At 45.3% G+C, this 21,981-nt stretch overlaps 1 protein-coding gene across 1 annotated transcript in view; it reads right to left on the bottom strand.

Annotated features, from left to right (window-relative positions):
• Positions 1-21,981, bottom strand: part of LOC122945559 — a 55,868-nt gene that overhangs the window by 16,021 nt on the left and 17,866 nt on the right. Inside the window, exons 7-8 of the mRNA XM_044304623.1 lie at positions 21,109-21,464; positions 15,724-15,893 (exon numbers count right to left, since the gene is read on the bottom strand). Of these exons, the coding sequence (XP_044160558.1) occupies positions 15,724-15,893; positions 21,109-21,464 (526 nt within the window). The remainder of the gene's footprint in view (positions 1-15,723; positions 15,894-21,108; positions 21,465-21,981) is intronic.

The raw sequence follows: 21,981 nt of genomic DNA, 5'->3' as shown, positions 1-21,981 counted from the left end.
TATACAGACAGTCTATCACACCTTATATACCCAAGCCAGCTCACCAAACATAATTCCGCATTCCAAGCCACAATGGCTGTAACACAGGTAGACATATGGTTATGTTCACATTTGAATGGGATTCCTCCATCACAGATTTCATCCTATTGTGTTCCATCAAAAAAAACGGACATCATGTCAGCTATGGTAAGTCAATGGATCAAACATCTGGAGCCTGACACTGGGTCCTTAGCTAGGAACATGTAGTAGGACCTGCATTTTCCATTATTAATGATATAAAGCTGCTATCTCTGGGGTAGACTCAGTTATGTTTGGCTTTGCACAACTATAGCCCCAAATTACCATTCCAACCAGAAGCCAAGAGTCATCAGATTGGCCAGAGGTCCTCCTAAATCACCCTACAAATACAATATGATCTTCAGTCCAGTCGTAGATTGTAGAACTATTTATGATTCAAAGTTTCTAGATCCAGAGTTATGCCTAATTCACACAGTCAGTGTTCGGTTAGTGATTTCCGTCAGTGATTTTCAGCCAAAACCAGGTGCGGCTCTAACCACAGAACAGGTGCAGATCTTTGGCTTATACCTGATCTCTGTGGAGGCTCCAATCCTGGTTTTGGCTCACAATCACTGATGGAAATCACTGATCAAAACACTGACATGTGAATGAGGCTTACTGGGAATTATTTATAATCTGTGCAACCGTGGGCCTCACCAGTTGTCATAAGATACAGTCACTGATTTCTAGTGATGATACAACAGAGCAGGGGCCACTATAGATCTTATGGTGGACATGTCATTACAAAGTGATGGTTGTTTGAAAAAGATGATTGAAAACATGAAAAACCCAACACAGAAGATGGATGACAAACACCAGGTGCCACTTATGACATTGTGGTGGTGTCCCTACTTCATTCTGCTCTTCAGTCCCCATCTCCCTTGGTATACCTGATAAAGTTCGAAAGGGATTTTCTGACAATTTAGGTAGAGGAAGGGTGTCAGATACCTGCTAGAACATCAGAGAGGCTCTCAGAAAAATAGGAGACCACCCTGACTCCAGGAAGACCTGGCAGATCTTTGCTTTCTCCCTGAAAACAGCCCTCCTCAGCAGTAACTGTATGTGGCATTGAGATCTGCAGCCTTGGTGTCCAACCATGCTCCGTAGGGGAGGTGATGCATCTCAAAAGATGGCATGGCTACTTTAGAAAAGGGTGGGGTCTTCAAAAAGGGATGTCCACGTCTGGAAAAAATGGTATCTGTTCTCCCTCTAGCTGACTCTGCTGGCAAGTTTGGTGTAACTGCAGAAATGGGGTTCATACACGTCTACAAGGAATTTGAAAATGGGCTTTCTTAACCAAACAGGAATGGCAGATTATAACAAGGGGCCAAAGGAGCAGAAGACTTAATGCACATTGAGATTTCATGACGGCTTTTATGGCAAATCTTGTCAAAACTGCTTTGTGAAAGGATCCACAGGAGCTTCAGAAGGATGCTGTTGTGTTTGTACTGGAAATGTATCTATAAAAGGTGCATTACGCACTGCAATGGACATGAATGTCTCCGCTCACTATCACCCCTTGTGGACAGGCATGGTATTTCACGTAAAAAAAAAATATGACTCTAATATGAAACATATGGTAATAGGGAAATCGAACATGTAGAACATATAAGAAATCTCAACTCATCAGAGCATTTGATGATAGTGTCAGGCGGTTCATACCACAGCAGGCGTCAGTACAGACCAAGTGATAATGGACACAGGTTCCACTGTAGACACCAGGGGGGCATTGTCAGGGTCCCTTACATCCTACACAGTGTTTAGTCAGCAGCATAGTACAGCATACAATGGGGCAGGTTCTAGTCTCAACATGTCTTGGCCCTTGGAAGGTTTGGATTCTCCTTTGTGGACGTCCAGCTAGTAGGGAGGCTTCAGGACAATGTTTCTTTGGAAAAAGATCCAGAAGAAAGAAACCGGTGTGTTTAGTGTTCCTATAGGTCGCTGACATGTATTAATTGCCTGATCATGAGCAGGGGTGCACCTAGCCTTTCTGCTGCCTAAGGCGAAAACTGAAAACGGACCCCCCCCCCCCCCTCCCCCCAATGCCAATTTCTTAACCTAACCCCTTTGCCACAATGAAAGTGCTCATTGCCCATGGCCCTTCCGCTGCCACCACCTGGTGCTGCCTCACCTGGCCTCATTGGTGGTGCACCCCTGATCATGAGGCCGATCATCATTGTGGAATGTACTCCACCAGACCTCAGAGAGGGGTTCAGGTCATGAGAGTGTGGTGATGACCTAGCTCTTCTGCAGCACGTTCAAGTCTCCACCAGTCATGAGGTAAATACATAGGACTGAAGGTTGGAGTTCCCTATCTGGCATCATCTCCACACCTTGTATAGTAAATCCCAGCAGAGGACAGAACAATGGACTCCGGCTGCTCCTCTATGTCCCAGTGATCCTGGGCCTTTTCATCACTTGCACTCATTGACGTCATGCTATTTAAGGGAGGGGGGACACGGACACCTGCCCTATTCTCCAGACTTGTCATAGGTGGCAGCTTCTTACTGAAAAGGCTGCTAACCAGAGACAATGGTTTTCCACGGAGGAGAAGAACGTTCTTTCCCAGGTTATGAGCCTCAGTATTGTTCTACAGAACAAGTGATCTGTAAATAGAAGCTTCTATAGAAGCAGCAAAAATATCTGACTGCAAATAGCAGCAAATCAGGGGAAGAATAAACACAAGTCTCCACAATGAGGATGGAGCTAAAATATCCTCAGGAATATGATAAAGAGGACGTCTGAGAGGAAAAAACTATAAATAGGCAGAAAGAGTCCTACAATGGAAAAATCAGTAGTCGCCTCTTCAATCCCATCCCGTGCACAGGTCATGGTGGCTGCTCGATGGTCAAGAGAAGTTATTACATTTCTACAGTTACCATAAAGATTATAGAAGAGAATGTTTTAGAGGAGAAAAGCCAGACTTTTGTACCCAGAAACCAGACAGACTGACCTTTTGAATGTCTGGTTTAGCTATCTTATTATTAAGACTTATGTCTGGAAAAACGGCTTCATCATTTTTTTATTGGCTATTATTGACGTTCTAATGCAAGTCTTTGACCGATTTAGGCTACTTTCACACCTGCGTTCGGGTGTCCGCTTGTGAGCTCCGTTTGAAGGCTCTCACAAGCGGCCCGAACGCATCCGTCCAGCCCTAATGCATTCTGAGTGGATGCGGATCCGCTCAGAATGCATCAGTCTGGCAGCGTTTGGGCTCCGCTCAGCAGGTGGACACCTGAACGCTGCTTGCAGCCTGGCCGTGCGGATCCGTCCAGACTTACAATGTAAGTCAATGGGGACGGATCCGTTTGAAGATAACACAATATGGCTCAATCTTCAAACGGATCCGTCCCCCATTGACTTTCAATGTAAAAGTCTGGACGGATGCGTCTGAGGCTACTTTCACACTTAGAAATTTTTTAACTATATAATGCAGACGGATCCGCTCTGAACGCAAGTGTGAAAGTAGCCTAAAATGATGATATTGTTTCAGTTTGGGCTGAGTTTCTCCTTCCCTCCCACTAGAAGGTTCTACTTCAGTTAGAAACTGTAACTAAGGAGAGCAGTCAGAGCCCCTGGTGTGGGGAACAGTGCTTAGAAGAAGGGACTCTGGAGAAGAGACTGTGAGTGACCAGAAGATGCCGAGATGGGGATGCCGAGCCACAGACCCGGGATCACTCGCCGTTGGCCAGGGTACCAGCCTTCTGAGACAAAGATGTGGACAGCTACCTCCAGTAAAGAAGCCCCCCGGTTACTGCAGACCCCGACTCTCTGGACTTATTTCCCATTGGGGTCCACCACACCTTACCATCCCTTCCAGAGACCAGCAGCATGTGGTGACACTTTGACGGTGTCCTGGGGACCCAGGGTAGCGTTGGCGCCACCCCAAACCCGGCCACTGTATCTCTTCTACCTATCCATCAGACTCCACAGATCCAGGCTCAGAACCTGCTATTTTATATACAGGAGCTGATGATGGAGGATGTGTCAGGAACAGTGAGGCTTCATCACACTGATATCCATGTCTCCGCTCCATTCATCACACTGATATCCATGTCTCCGCTCCATTCATCACACTGATATCCATGTCTCCGATCCATTCATCACACTGATATCCATGTGTCCGCTCCATTCATCACACTGATATCCATGTCTCCGCTCCATTCATCACACTGATATCCATGTCTCCGATCCATTCATCACACTGATATCCATGTCTCCGCTCCATTCATCACACTGATATCCATGTCTCCGCTCCATTCATCACACTGATATCCATGTCTCCGCTCCATTCATCACACTGATATCCATGTCTCCGCTCCATTCATCACACTGATATCTATGTCTCCGCTCCATTCATCACACTGATATCCATGTCTCCGCTCCATTCATCACACTGATATCCATGTCTCCGCTCCATTCATCACACTGATATCCATGTCTCCGATCCATTCATCACACTGATATCCATGTCTCCGCTCCATTCATCACACTGATACCCATGTCTCCGCTCCATTCATCACACTGATATCCATGTCTCCGAACCATTCATCACACTGATATCCATGTCTCCGCTCCATTCATCACACTGATATCCATGTCTCCGAACCATTCATCACACTGATATCCATGTCTCCGCTCCATTCATCACACTGATATCCATGTGTCCGATCCATTCATCACACTGATATCCATGTCTCCCATCCATTCATCACAATGATATCCATGTCTCCGATCCATTCATCACACTGATACCCATGTCTCCGCTCCATTCATCACACTGATATCCATGTCTCCGAACCATTCATCACACTGATATCCATGTCTCCGCTCCATTCATCACACTGATATCCATGTGTCCGCTCCATTCATCACACTGATATCCATGTCTCCGAACCATTCATCACACTGATATCCATGTCTCCGCTCCATTCATCACACTGATATCCATGTGTCCGATCCATTCATCACACTGATATCCATGTCTCCCATCCATTCATCACACTGATATCCATGTCTCCGCTCCATTCATCACACTGATATCCATGTCTCCGAACCATTCATCACACTGATATCCATGTCTCCGCTCCATTCATCACACTGATATCCATGTGTCCGATCCATTCATCACACTGATATCCATGTCTCCCATCCATTCATCACACTGATATCCATGTCTCCGCTCCATTCATCACACTGATATCCATGTCTCCGCTCCATTCATCACACTGATATCCATGTGTCCGATCCATTCATCACACTGATATCCATGTCTCCGATCCATTCATCACACTGATATCCATCTCTCCGATCCATTCATCACACTGATATCCATGTCTCCGATCCATTCATCACACTGATATCCATCTCTACGATCCATTCATCACACTGATATCCATGTCTCCGATCCATTCATCACACTGATATCCATGTCTCCGCTCCATTCATCACACTGATATACATGTCTCCGCTCCATTCATCACACTGATATCCATGTCTCCCATCCATTCATCACACTGATATCCATGTCTTCTATCCATTCATCACACTGATATCCATGTCTCCCATCCATTCATCACACTGATATCCATGCATCCCATCCATTCATCACACTGATATACATGTCTCCGCTCCATTCATCACACTGATATCCATGTCTCCCATCCATTCATCACACTGATATCCATGTCTCCCATCCATTCATCACACTGATATCCATGTCTCCGAACCATTCATCACACTGATATCCATGTCTCCGATCCATTCATCACACTGATATCCATGTCTCCGATCCATTCATCACACTGATATCCATCTCTCCGATCCATTCATCACACTGATATCCATGTCTCCGATCCATTCATCACACTGATATCCATCTCTCCGATCCATTCATCACACTGATATCCATGTCTCCGCTCCATTCATCACACTGATATCCATCTCTCCCATCCATTCATCACACTGATATCCATCTCTCCGATCCATTCATCACACTGATATCCATGTATCCGAACCATTCATCACACTGATATCCATGTCTCCGAACCATTCATCACACTGATATCCATGTCTCCGAACCATTCATCACACTGATATCCATGTATCCGAACCATTCATCACACTGATATCCATGTCTCCGCTCCATTCATCACACTGATATCCATGTCTCTGCTCCATTCATCACACTGATATCCATGTCTCCGCTCCATTCATCACACTGATATCCATCTCTCCGATCCATTCATCACACTGATATCCATGTCTCCGATCCATTCATCACACTGATATCCATGTCTCCGATCCATTCATCACACTGATATCCATGTCTCCGAACCATTCATCACACTGATATCCATGTCTCCGCTCCATTCATCACACTGATATCCATCTCTCCGATCCATTCATCACACTGATATCCATGTCTCCGATCCATTCATCACACTGATATCCATGTCTCCGATCCATTCATCACACTGATATCCATGTCTCCGATCCATTCATCACACTGATATCCATGTCTCCGATCCATTCATCACACTGATATCCATGTCTCCGATCCATTCATCACACTGATATCCATGTCTCCGATCCATTCATCACACTGATATCCATGTCTCCGAACCATTCATCACACTGATATCCATGTCTCCGAACCATTCATCACACTGATATCCATGTCTCCGCTCCATTCATCACACTGATATCCATGTCTCCGAACCATTCATCACACTGATATCCATGTCTCCGCTCCATTCATCACACTGATATCCATCTCTCCGATCCATTCATCACACTGATATGCATGTCTCCGATCCATTCATCACACTGATATCCATGTCTCCGATCCATTCATCACACTGATATCCATGTCTCCGAACCATTCATCACACTGATATCCATGTCTCCGCTCCATTCATCACACTGATATCCATGTCTCCGAACCATTCATCACACTGATATCCATGTCTCCGAACCATTCATCACACTGATATCCATGTCTCCGCTCCATTCATCACACTGATATCCATCTCTCCGATCCATTCATCACACTGATATCCATGTCTCCGCTCCATTCATCACACTGATATCCATGTCTCCGCTCCATTCATCACACTGATATCCATGTCTCCGCTCCATTCATCACACTGATATCCATGTCTCCCATCCATTCATCACACTGATATCCATGTCTCCGCTCCATTCATCACACTGATATCCATGTCTCCCATCCATTCATCACACTGATATCCATGTCTCCGATCCATTCATCACACTGATATCCATGTCTCCGCTCCATTCATCACACTGATATCCATGTCTCCCATCCATTCATCACACTGATATCCATGTCTCCCATCCATTCATCACACTGATATCCATGTCTCCGAACCATTCATCACACTGATATCCATGTCTCCGCTCCATTCATCACACTGATATCCATGTCTCCCATCCATTCATCACACTGATATCCATGTCTCCCATCCATTCATCACACTGATATCCATGTCTCCGAACCATTCATCACACTGATATCCATGTCTCCGCTCCATTCATCACACTGATATCCATGTCTCCGCTCCATTCATCACACTGATATCCATGTCTCCGATCCATTCATCACACTGATATCCATGTCTCCGAACCATTCATCACACTGATATCCATGTCTCCGATCCATTCATCACACTGATATCCATCTCTCCGATCCATTCATCACACTGATATCCATGTCTCCGCTCCATTCATCACACTGATATCCATGTCTCCCATCCATTCATCACACTGATATCCATCTCTACGATCCATTCATCACACTGATATCCATGTCTCCCATCCATTCATCACACTGATATCCATGTCTACGATCCATTCATCACACTGATATCCATCTCTACGATCCATTCATCACACTGATATCCATGTCTCCGCTCCATTCATCACACTGATATCCATGTCTCCCATCCATTCATCACACTGATATCCATCTCTACGATCCATTCATCACACTGATATCCATGTCTCCCATCCATTCATCACACTGATATCCATGTCTACGATCCATTCATCACACTGATATCCATGTCTACTATCCATTCATCACACTGATATCCATGTCTCCGAACCATTCATCACACTGATATCCATGTCTCCGCTCCATTCATCACACTGATATCCATGTCTCCGCTCCATTCATCACACTGATATCCATCTCTCCCATCCATTCATCACACTGATATCCATCTCTACGATCCATTCATCACACTGATATCCATCTCTACGATCCATTCATCACACTGATATCCATGTCTCCGCTCCATTCATCACACTGATATCCATCTCTCCGATCCATTCATCACACTGATATCCATGCCTCCGCTCCATTCATCACACTGATATCCATGTCTCCCATCCATTCATCACACTGATATCCATCTCTCCCATCCATTCATCACACTGATATCCATGTCTCCGATCCATTCATCACACTGATATCCATCTCTACGATCCATTCATCACACTGATATCCATGTCTACTATCCATTCATCACACTGATATCCATGTCTACTATCCATTCATCACACTGATATCCATGTCTCCGCTCCATTCATCACACTGATATCTATGTCTCCGCTCCATTCATCACACTGATATCCATGTCTCCGCTCCATTCATCACACTGATATCCATGTCTCCGAACCATTCATCACACTGATATCCATGTCTCCGATCCATTCATCACACTGATATCCATGTCTCCGCTCCATTCATCACACTGATATCCATCTCTCCCATCCATTCATCACACTGATATCCATGTCTCCGATCCATTCATCACACTGATATCCATGTCTCCGCTCCATTCATCACACTGATATCCATCTCTCCCATCCATTCATCACACTGATATCCATGTCTCCCATCCATTCATCACACTGATATCCATGTCTCCGCTCCATTCATCACACTGATATCCATCTCTCCCATCCATTCATCACACTGATATCCATGTCTCCCATCCATTCATCACACTGATATCCATGTCTCCCATCCATTCATCACACTGATATCCATGTCTCCGCTCCATTCATCACACTGATATCCATGTGTCCGATCCATTCATCACACTGATATCCATCTCTACGATCCATTCATCACACTGATATCCATGTCTCCGAACCATTCATCACACTGATATCCATCTCTCCGATCCATTCATCACACTGATATCCATGTCTCCCATCCATTCATCACACTGATATCCATGTCTCCGATCCATTCATCACACTGATATCCATGTCTCCGCTCCATTCATCACACTGATATCCATGTCTCCGCTCCATTCATCACACTGATATCCATGTCTCCGATCCATTCATCACACTGATATCCATCTCTCCGATCCATTCATCACACTGATATCCATGTCTCCGCTCCATTCATCACACTGATATCCATGTCTCCGATCCATTCATCACACTGATATCCATGTCTCCGATCCATTCATCACACTGATATCCATCTCTCCGATCCATTCATCACACTGATATCCATGTCTCCGCTCCATTCATCACACTGATATCCATGTCTCCGCTCCATTCATCACACTGATATCCATGTCTCCCATCCATTCATCACACTGATATCCATGTGTCCGATCCATTCATCACACTGATATCCATGTCTCCGAACCATTCATCACACTGATATCCATGTCTCCGCTCCATTCATCATACTGATATCCATCTCTACGATCCATTCATCACACTGATATCCATGTCTCCGATCCATTCATCACACTGATATCCATGTCTCCGAACCATTCATCACACTGATATCCATGTCTCCGCTCCATTCATCACACTGATATCCATGTCTCCGAACCATTCATCACACTGATATCCATCTCTCCGATCCATTCATCACACTGATATCCATGTCTCCGCTCCATTCATCACACTGATATCCATGTCTCCGATCCATTCATCACACTGATATCCATGTCTCCGATCCATTCATCACACTGATATCCATGTCTCCGATCCATTCATCACACTGATATCCATGTCTCCGATCCATTCATCACACTGATATCCATCTCTCCGATCCATTCATCACACTGATATCCATGTCTCCGCTCCATTCATCACACTGATATCTATGTCTCCGCTCCATTCATCACACTGATATCCATGTCTCCGATCCATTCATCACACTGATATCCATGTCTCCGATCCATTCATCACACTGATATCCATGTCTCCCATCCATTCATCACACTGATATCCATGTCTCCCATCCATTCATCACACTGATATCCATCTCTCCGATCCATTCATCACACTGATATCCATCTCTCCGCTCCATTCATCACACTGATATCTATGTCTCCGCTCCATTCATCACACTGATATCCATCTCTCCGATCCATTCATCACACTGATATCCATGTCTCCGCTCCATTCATCACACTGATATCCATCTCTCCGATCCATTCATCACACTGATATCCATCTCTCCGATCCATTCATCACACTGATATCCATGTCTCCGCTCCATTCATCACACTGATATCTATGTCTCCGCTCCATTCATCACACTGATATCCATGTCTCCGCTCCATTCATCACACTGATATCCATGTCTCCGATCCATTCATCACACTGATATCCATGTCTCCGAACCATTCATCACACTGATATCCATGTCTCCGCTCCATTCATCACACTGATATCCATGTGTCCGATCCATTCATCACACTGATATCCATGTCTCCGAACCATTCATCACACTGATATCCATGTGTCCGATCCATTCATCACACTGATATCCATCTCTCCGATCCATTCATCACACTGATATCCATGTCTCCGCTCCATTCATCACACTGATATCCATGTCTCCCATCCATTCATCACACTGATATCCATGTGTCCGATCCATTCATCACACTGATATCCATGTCTCCGCTCCATTCATCACACTGATATCCATGTCTCCCATCCATTCATCACACTGATATCCATGTCTCCGCTCCATTCATCACACTGATATCCATCTCTACGATCCATTCATCACACTGATATCCATGTGTCCGCTCCATTCATCACACTTATATCCATCTCTCCGATCCATTCATCACACTGATATCCATCTCTACGATCCATTCATCACACTGATATCCATGTCTCCGCTCCATTCATCACACTGATATCCATGTCTCCGCTCCATTCATCACACTGATATCCATGTCTCCCATCCATTCATCACACTGATATCCATGTGTCCGATCCATTCATCACACTGATATCCATGTGTCCGATCCATTCATCACACTGATATCCATCTCTACGATCCATTCATCACACTGATATCCATGTCTCCGCTCCATTCATCACACTTATATCCATCTCTCCGATCCATTCATCACACTGATATCCATCTCTACGATCCATTCATCACACTGATATCCATGTCTCCGCTCCGTTCATAACACTTATATCCATCTCTCCGATCCATTCATCACACTGATATCCATCTCTACGATCCATTCATCACACTGATATCCATGTCTCCGCTCCATTCATCACACTGATATCCATGTCTCCGCTCCATTCATCACACTGATATCCATCTCTCCGATCCATTCATCACACTGATATCCATGTCTCCGCTCCATTCATCACACTGATATCCATGTCTCCGCTCCATTCATCACACTGATATCCATCTCTCCGAACCATTCATCACACTGATATCCATGTGTCCGCTCCATTCATCACACTGATATCCATGTCTCCCATCCATTCATCACACTGATATCCATGTGTCCGATCCATTCATCACACTGATATCCATGTGTCCGATCCATTCATCACACTGATATCCATCTCTACGATCCATTCATCACACTGATATCCATGTCTCCGCTCCATTCATCACACTTATATCCATCTCTCCGATCCATTCATCACACTGATATCCATCTCTACGATCCATTCATCACACTGATATCCATGTCTCCGCTCCATTCATCACACTGATATCCATGTCTCCGCTCCATTCATCACACTGATATCCATCTCTCCGATCCATTCATCACACTGATATCCATCTCTCCGATCCATTCATCACACTGATATCCATCTCTCCGATCCATTCATCACACTGATATCCATCTCTCCGCTCCATTCATCACACTGATATCCATGTCTCCGCTCCATTCATCACACTTATATCCATCTCTCCGATCCATTCATCACACTGATATCCATCTCTCCGATCCATTCATCACACTGATATCCATGTCTCCGATCCATTCATCACACTGATATCCATGTCTCCGCTCCATTCATCACACTGATATCCATGTCTCCGATCCATTCATCACACTGATATCCATGTCTCCGATCCATTCATCACACTGATATCCATCTCTCCGATCCATTCATCACACTGATATCCATGTCTCCGAACCATTCATCACACTGATATCCATCTCTACGATCCATTCATCACACTGATATCCATGTCTCCGAACCATTCATCACACTGATATCCATGTCTCCGAACCATTCATCACACTGATATCCATGTCTCCGATCCATTCATCACACTGATATCCATGTCTCCCATCCATTCATCACACTGATATCCATCTCTACGATCCATTCATCACACTGATATCCATGTCTCCGAACCATTCATCACACTGATATCCATGTCTCCGAACCATTCATCACACTGATATCCATGTCTCCGATCCATTCATCACACTGATATCCATGTCTCCGCTCCATTCATCACACTGATATCCATGTCTCCGAACCATTCATCACACTGATATCCATGTCTCCCATCCATTCATCACACTGATATCCATCTCTCCGATCCATTCATCACACTGATATCCATGTCTCCGCTCCATTCATCACACTGATATCCATGTCTCCCATCCATTCATCACACTGATATCCATCTCTCCGATCCATTCATCACACTGATATCCATGTCTCCGCTCCATTCATCACACTGATATCCATGTCTCCGAACCATTCATCACACTGATATCCATGTGTCCGCTCCATTCATCACACTGATATCCATGTCTCCGATCCATTCATCACACTGATATCCATCTCTCCGATCCATTCATCACACTGATATCCATGTCTCCGCTCCATTCATCACACTGATATCCATGTCTACTATCCAGTCATCACACTGATATCCATGTCTCCCATCCATTCATCACACTGATATCTATGTCTACTATCCATTCATCACACTGATATCCATGTCTCCCATCCATTCATCACACTGATATCCATGTCTCCGCTCCATTCATCACACTGATAACCATGTCTCCCATCCATTCATCACACTGATATCCATGTGTCCGATCCATTCATCACACTGATATCCATGTCTCCGATCCATTCATCACACTGATATCCATCTCTCCCATCCATTCATCACACTGATATCCATGTCTCCGACCCATTCATCACACTGATATCCATGTCTACTATCCATTCATCACACTGATATCTATGTCTCCCATCCATTCATCACACTGATATCCATGTCTCCCATCCATTCATCACACTGATATCCATGTCTCCGACCCATTCATCACACTGATATCCATGTCTACTATCCATTCATCACACTGATATCTATGTCTCCCATCCATTCATCACACTGATATCCATGTCTCCCATCCATTCATCACACTGATATCCATGTCTCCCATCCATTCATCACACTAATATCCATGTCTCCGCTCCATTCATCACACTGATATCCATGTCTCCGCTCCATTCATCACACTGATATCCATGTCTCCCATCCATTCATCACACTGATATCCATGTCTCCCATCCATTCATCACACTGATATCCATGTCTCCCATCCATTCATCACACTGATATCCATGTCTCCCATCCATTCATCACACTGATATCCATGTCTCCCATCCATTCATCACACTGATATCCATGTCTCCCATCCATTCATCACACTGATATCCATGTCTCCCATCCATTCATCACACTGATATCCATGTCTCCCATCCATTCATCACACTGATATCCATCTCTCCCATCCATTCATCACACTGATATCCATCTCTCCGATCCATTCATCACACTGATATCCATGTCTCCGACCCATTCATCACACTGATATCCATGTCTCCGACCCATTCATCACACTGATATCCATGTCTCCCATCCATTCATCACACTGATATCCATGTCTCCGCTCCATTCATCACACTGATATCTATGTCTCCGCTCCATTCATCACACTGATATCCATGTCTCCGATCCATTCATCACACTGATATCCATGTCTCCGATCCATTCATCACACTGATATCCATGTCTACTATCCATTCATCACACTGATATCCATGTCTCCCATCCATTCATCACACTGATATCCATGTCTCCCATCCATTCATCACACTGATATCCATGTCTCCGCTCCATTCATCACACTGATATCCATGTCTCCCATCCATTCATCACACTGATATCCATCTCTCCGATCCATTCATCACACTGATATCCATGTCTCCCATCCATTCATCACACTGATATCCATCTCTCCGCTCCATTCATCACACTGATATCCATGTCTCCGATCCATTCATCACACTGATATCCATGTGTCCGATCCATTCATCACACTGATATCCATGTCTCCGATCCATTCATCACACTGATATCCATGTCTCCGATCCATTCATCACACTGATATCCATCTCTCCGATCCATTCATCACACTGATATCCATCTCTCCCATCCATTCATCACACTGATATCCAGACATTGCTACAATGTATCAGTCTGGGCTCTGGGCAGTTTAGCTCATTCTCTAGACTGATACAATTGTATCCACTTCTCAGCCGTCAGGAGGACTAGATAGGTTCACTAAGTCTAAGGCTACTTTCACACTTGCGGCAGATGGATCCGGCAAGCATTTTTGTCGCCGGAACTGGCTGCCGGATCCAATAATCTGCATGCAATCGGCCAGCATTTGTAGATGGATATGGATCCGGATCCGTCTCACAAATGCATTGCAAGAACGGATCCGTCCCTCCGGATGTCACTAATACATTTCAATGTAGATTAATGCTGGAATTTTGGACGGAGATAATACCGTAGCGTGCTGCGATATTTCCTCCGTCCAAAACTTCAGTTCAGTGACTGAACGGAAGACGCCCTGATGCATCCTGAATGGATTTCTCTCCATTTAGATTGCATTAGGATGAAACTGATCAGTTGTTTTCCGGTATTGAGGCCCTATAACGGAACTCAGTGCCGGAAAAGAAAAACGCTAGTGTGAAAGTACCCTAAGTGGAAGCAAGAGTTTCTGCATTCACTGACAGTAAGCAGAGGATTTGAAAACGGTCTAGAATTCGAACACAGGTGCTGGAACTGTTTACATTTTGTCCAGATGAAAGAACTTGATCTCATGTCGGGACAAACCTCCCGGTGTCGCCCCCTAGTGGACAGATTATCGGCTGAGTGATCACTGAGGGGACGTGGGGCTCAGCTGCTTGTGTTCTCCAGATAAGGCAGGGCTGACAGGCGGCTCAGTAGTTAAGTCGTCTATGATTTAATGACGGTGATTATAGCAGATCGATCCTTACAGCAGTAACTGGCACCGAACACGGGAAGAACAATCCCCCTCTTCTTCAGGCTGGAGATGGAGTTCTGAGCCTCATTCATAGGGACCAGGAAGAACTCTGCACGAATCCTGCCAAACCCTGCTGGGTGCTTAGGACCCGTGACGTCAAAGCCGCGATCTGGCCCATGGCGGCTGCATGAGACGTGGCGCAGAATGGAGACGAGCCTCCGGACAAAGACTGCTTGTTGTAGAACAATAAGTACATTATAGGAGGACGTGAGGATGTTACAGAATGTCCAAACATATCAGCGGATATGGCGGTATTCTAAGGATAGAAGGATGTGAGCGCATTATATACTGGAGGACTGCGTCCAAACATATGAACGGATATGGCGGTATTCTAAGGATAGAAGGATGTGACCGCATTATATACTGGAGGACTGCGTCCAATCATATGAACAGATATGGCGGTATTCTAAGGATAGAAGGATGTGAGCGCATTATATAATGGAGGACTGCGTCCAATCATATGAACAGATATGGCGGTATTCTAAGGATAGAAGGATGTGAGAGCATTATATAATGGAGGACTGCGTCCAATCATATGAACAGATATGGCGGTATTCTAAGGATAGAAGGATGTGAGCGCATTATATAATGGAGGACTGCGTCCAATCATATGAACAGATATGGCGGTATTCTAAGTATAGAAGGATGTGAGCGCATTATATACTGGAGGAGCGCGTCCAAACATATGAACGGATATGGCGGTATTCTAAGGATAGAAGGATGTGAGGGCATTATATACTGGAGGACTGCGTTCAATCATATGAACGGATATGGCGGTATTCTAAGGATGGAAGGATGTGAGCGCATTATATAATGGAGGACTGCGTCCAATCATATGAACAGAGATGGCGGTATTCTAAGGATAGAAGGATGTGAGCGCATTATATAATGGAGGAGCGAGCCCAATCATATAAACAGATATGGCGGTATTCTAAGGATAGAAGGATGTGAGCGCATTATATAATGGAGGACTGCGTCCAATCATATGAACAGATATGGCGGTATTCTAAGGATAGAAGGATGTGAGGGCATTATATACTAGAGGAGCGCGTCCAATCATATGTATGCACAGTGCGGTATTATGTATAGATCACGGAAGGATGTTGCTCCATCCAGTTCAGAACATACTGATCCGTCTACACCCCCTCCCCCATCCATGCTCTGCCTCCCATGGTCCTGTCTGTATATACAAGTGTTCACTGGGTGTTTGTACTTCTGTGTGTGACTGTTTCGGGTGTATGTGGCGGATACGTGTGTGTATATCATAAGACAGCGACGGAGTATACATTCCGCCTAGGATTCTCCCCTGTGCAGGCAGAAGGGCGAGCAGCACACGTCTCTTTAATAACCATGTTCTGGGTAGAATGAAGTTTCCGGAGTCAAGACCTTCTCCGGTCCCTCGGTAATCGTCCCCGTTATCCGGTGCAGGGTTCCGAGGTCGGGTACATTGGGTGCTCTCTGGAGGCTGCTCACCAGCTGGAGGTTGCTGCTTATTGTTTGTAGGACAGAGCGGGAGCGTGCACTGGTTAGCGCCTGGACAGGCAGGATTGTGTTTGTCTTTTGTGTTATTTTGTATCTCGCAGCTTGTATACCTGTCGCCTGCTTCTACTGTACCAATAAAAGCTGTGGACATCCGACAGTACCCGAAAACCGGGGAAAAGGGGGGTGGAGGGTTGTTTATCAAGACGGCATTTTAGACGCCAGTCTTAATAAGCCCTGCTCTGGTGGTGGATCCGTTGAAGTAGTGGGCAGCACGGTGGCTCAGTGGTTAGCACTGGTGCCTCGCAGTGCTGGGGTCCTAGGTTAAAACGACCAAGGCGCCGGCATAACTTCTACAGAGGTAGAGGCTCAGGCATAACTTCTACAGAGGTAGAGGCACCGGCATAACTTCTACAGAGGTAGAGGCTCAGGCATAACTTCTACAGAGGTAGAGGCACCGGCATAACTTCTACAGAGGTAGAGGCGCCGGCATAACTTCTACAGAGGCTCAAGCATAATTTCTCAGAGGTAGAGGCGCCGGCATAACTTCTACAGAGGTAGAGGCTCAGGCATAACTTCTACAGAGGTAGAGGTACCGGCATAACTTCTACAGAGGTAGAGGCGCTGGCATAACTTCTACAGAGGTAGAGGCTCAGCCATAACTTCTACAGAGGTAGAGGCTCAGGCATAACTTCAACAGAGGTAGAGGCTCAAGCATAACTTCTACAGAGGTAGAGGCGCCGGCATAACTTCTACAGAGGTAGAGGCTCAGGCATAACTTCTACAGAGGTAGAGGCTCAGGCATAACTTCTACAGAGGTAGAGGCTCAGGCATAACTTTTACAGAGGTAGAGGCTCAAGCATAACTTTTACAGAGGTAGAGGCTCAGGCATAACTTCTACAGAGGTAGAGGCTCAGGCATAACTTCTACAGAGGTAGAGGCTCAGGCATAACTTCAACAGAGGTAGAGGCTCAAGCATAACTTCTACAGAGGTAGAGGCGCCGGCATAACTTCTACAGAGGTAGAGGCGCCGGCATAACTTCTACAGAGGTAGAGGCTCCAGCATAACTTCTACAGAGGTAGAAGCTCAGGCATAACTTCTACAGAGGTAGAGGCTCAGGCATAACTTCTACAGAGGTAGAGGCTCAGGCATAACTTCTACAGAGGTAGAGGCTCAGGCATAACTTCTACAGAGGTAGAGGCTCAGGCATAACTTCTACAGAGGTAGAGGCTCAAGCATAACTTCTACAGAGGTAGAGGCGCTGTGATAACTTCTACAGAGGTAGAGGCTCAGGCATAACTTCTACAGAGGTATAGGCGCCGGCATAACTTCTACAGAGGTAGAGGCGCTGTGATAACTTCTACAGAGGTAGAGGCTCCAGCATAACTTCTACAGAGGTAGAAGCTCAGGCATAACTTCTACAGAGGTAGAGGCTCAGGCATAACTTCTACAGAGGTAGAGGCTCAGGCATAACTTCTACAGAGGTAGAGGCTCAGGCATAACTTCTACAGAGGTAGAGGCTCAGGCATAACTTCTACAGAGGTAGAGGCTCAGGCATAACTTCTACAGAGGTAGAGGCTCAGGCATAACTTCTACAGAGGTAGAGGCTCAGGCATAACTTCTACAGAGGTAGAGGCTCAGGCATAACTTCTACAGAGGTAGAGGCTCAGGCATAACTTCTACAGAGGTAGAGGCTCAGGCATAACTTCTACAGAGGTAGAGGCTCAGGCATAACTTCTACAGAGGTAGAGGCTCAGGCATAACTTCTACAGAGGTAGAGGCTCAGGCATAACTTCTACAGAGGTAGAGGCGCTGTGATAACTTCTACAGAGGTAGAGGCGCTGTGATAACTTCTACAGAGGTAGAGGCGCTGTGATAACTTCTACAGAGGTAGAGGCGCTGTGATAACTTCTACAGAGGTAGAGGCGCTGTGATAACTTCTACAGAGGTAGAGGCGCCGGCATAACTTCTACAGAGGTAGAGGCTCAGGCATAACTTCTACAGAGGTAGAGGTGCCGGCATAACTTCTACAGAGGTAGAGGCTCAGGCATAACTTCTACAGAGGTAGAGGCGCCGGCCTCTACATAACCCCAGCCTATCCAGCGCTGGTCTATATGTAAGCTAGCTTCCTTGCTGTCTTACATTTAAACTATTTTCGGCTGGACCGTCCCCCTCGATGACCACGCCAGGTCCACTTTTTTAGACCTGGTGTGAGCGGGGACTAGTCGCAGATTGCAGCGCAAATAACCTCTGCACCGCAATCTGCTCCAGAAATAGGCCTTATGTAGACGTGTTTCTGATCGTAATTGACCCCCCGGGTATTTTCTTCTAGCGTCCGTGATTAGGCCTGAAGTCTTTGAAGTCTGCACTGCTCATGCGCAGGTAACGTGCTCCTCCGTCCCGGCCGCTCAGCAGCCGCTCCCACTCAGCTTGCAATGTTGGTTCACAACTGGCAATATGGTGGCACACTGGTACTTACTGGGTAAGTGCCACCATATTTCCAGTTTGCAACCAATAAGGTAGGGCAGAGCTCTGTCCAGTCTCTTCAACAGACGGTACGCGGTGACAGTGTCGTTGTGGAGCTGTGCTCCTCGGTCTGCGAGAGAGACATCCATATGTCTGGTGAAAACGCCATCGTGTGTTGGTTGATCTGTACACTGTCTGCCCCATCTTCCGGGTCTCGGTCTGCCCCGTATAACACAACATTATGGATGTGTATAATATATGGCACACTATATGGTGGTATTATTTATGTGCACAATATATGGCGGTATTATTTATGTGCACAATATATGGCGGTATTATTTGTGTTCCATATAATGCTGCATTAGTTGTGTATAATGCTGTATGTATTTTTTGTGTAGTGTATAACACAGCATTATGGATGTATACAGTGTATAAAGGTATTATGTGCAAAGTATATGGTAGTATTTATGTCTACGTTATATGGCGGCATTATTTATCTGTTCAGAAAAATGCTGTTTTTTTATTTATGTATAATGTATGTATTTTATGTGCAGTGTATAACACAGCAATGTGAATGTGTACGGTATGTAGCAGTAGTATTTATGTGACCAGTATGGCAGATAAAAAAGGGAATGAGATCTCTCAGTGGTTGATACCTTTCAATGGCGAACTAAAAAGATGATGACAAAATTGCGAGCTTTCCGGGCTACTCGGGCCTCACTGTCCGCCATCAGACCTCTGACGAAGAGGCCAAGTAGCCCGGAAAGCTTGCAATTTTGTCATCATCTTTTTAGTTCGCCATTGAAAGGTATCAACCACTGAGGGATCTCATTCCTTTTTTGATCTTCTATTTACCGGCTAACACTGTACAAATATATATTTTTTACTCCTAAAGTATATGGCGGTATTATTCATGTGCAGTAAAATGCTGTATTATTTATGTATGTATTTTTAGTGCAGTGTATAATACAGCATTAGGCCTGTGTACAGTAAATTCATTGATATCTGCAGTAAATGGTGGAATGACCGTAGACCATGTCTGATGGTAGCACCAATGTTCTCAACTGCAGGACGGGATGAAGATTGTCAGGAATCCTGGGACAATTAGTGGCAATAAATCAATCAGATGTTTAGAAATCTTGAAGACGTTTCTCTGCTGGTCCAGGCGGCCTCCTCCGATCAGCTCAGAGGTCACCAGCATTGGGGGCATCCGTCTCCAAGAAGGAGCAATGAGGTGATGTCCAAGCCTTCTCCCTGACCACAGTACAATCCGGGTCTCCTCAGAGAAGCTTGAAGAATTGAGGCGGCCGCTTGGATTTCTAAATAACTTTAGTGATTGCAGATTCGTGGATTGATACGTTGGAACATTAAAGCTTCTCCGTCACTTCTTACATAATGTCCAGAGTCCTGACGAGGAAAATCAGGAGCATTAAACCCGCAGCTCCGACGAGAGGCATCTGCCCCGCCGCCCCGCTGGTGTCTTCTTGGATGTTTTTGGATGAGAAGAAGCTTTGTGCGGCAGCCGTTGGCTTCTTGGTGCTGAATGTGTTGACATGGACTGTCACATTGATAGTCCCCTCAGATGTTGGATCCATATGAGCGTTTTCCTGGATCCAGGCTGAGAAGCTGGAGACCTTGGTGTAGACTCCGGGTTCTCCGGGCCTGGCACAGCCATCTCCCCAGCTCACAACGCCAACAAGAAACCAGGAACTACCAAACTGACAAGCCAGAGGGCCCCCCGAATCCCCCTGAAGAAAATAACATCATGCAGTTATAGCAGGGGCCCCACAACCACCCTGATAATTCTATACATACAGCTGGTATAACCTGGGCATCTCCTGTATATAATAATATATGTACAGCTGGTATAACCTGGGCATCTCCTGTATATAATTATATATGTACAGCTGGTATAACCCGGGCATCTCCTGTATATAATAATATATGTACAGCTGGTATAACCCGGGCATCTCCTGTATATAATTATATACATACAGCTGGTATAACCTGGGCATCTCCTGTATATAATTATATATGTACAGCTGGTATAACCTGGGTATCTCCTCCTGTATATAATTATATATGTACAGCTGGTATAACCCGGGCATCTCCTGTATATAATAATATATGTACAGCTGGTATAACCCGGGCATCTCCTGTATATAATTATATACATACAGCTGGTATAACCTGGGTATCTCCAGTATATAATAATATATGTACAGCTGGTATAACCTGGGTATCTCCTGTATATAATTATATATG

This window comes from Bufo gargarizans, chromosome 8 (genome assembly GCF_014858855.1).
Source record: "Bufo gargarizans isolate SCDJY-AF-19 chromosome 8, ASM1485885v1, whole genome shotgun sequence".
NCBI classification, from domain to species: domain Eukaryota; kingdom Metazoa; phylum Chordata; class Amphibia; order Anura; family Bufonidae; genus Bufo; species Bufo gargarizans.
The sequence above is the reverse complement of the archived record's forward strand: the minus strand, read 5'-3'. Positions and strand labels throughout refer to the sequence as shown.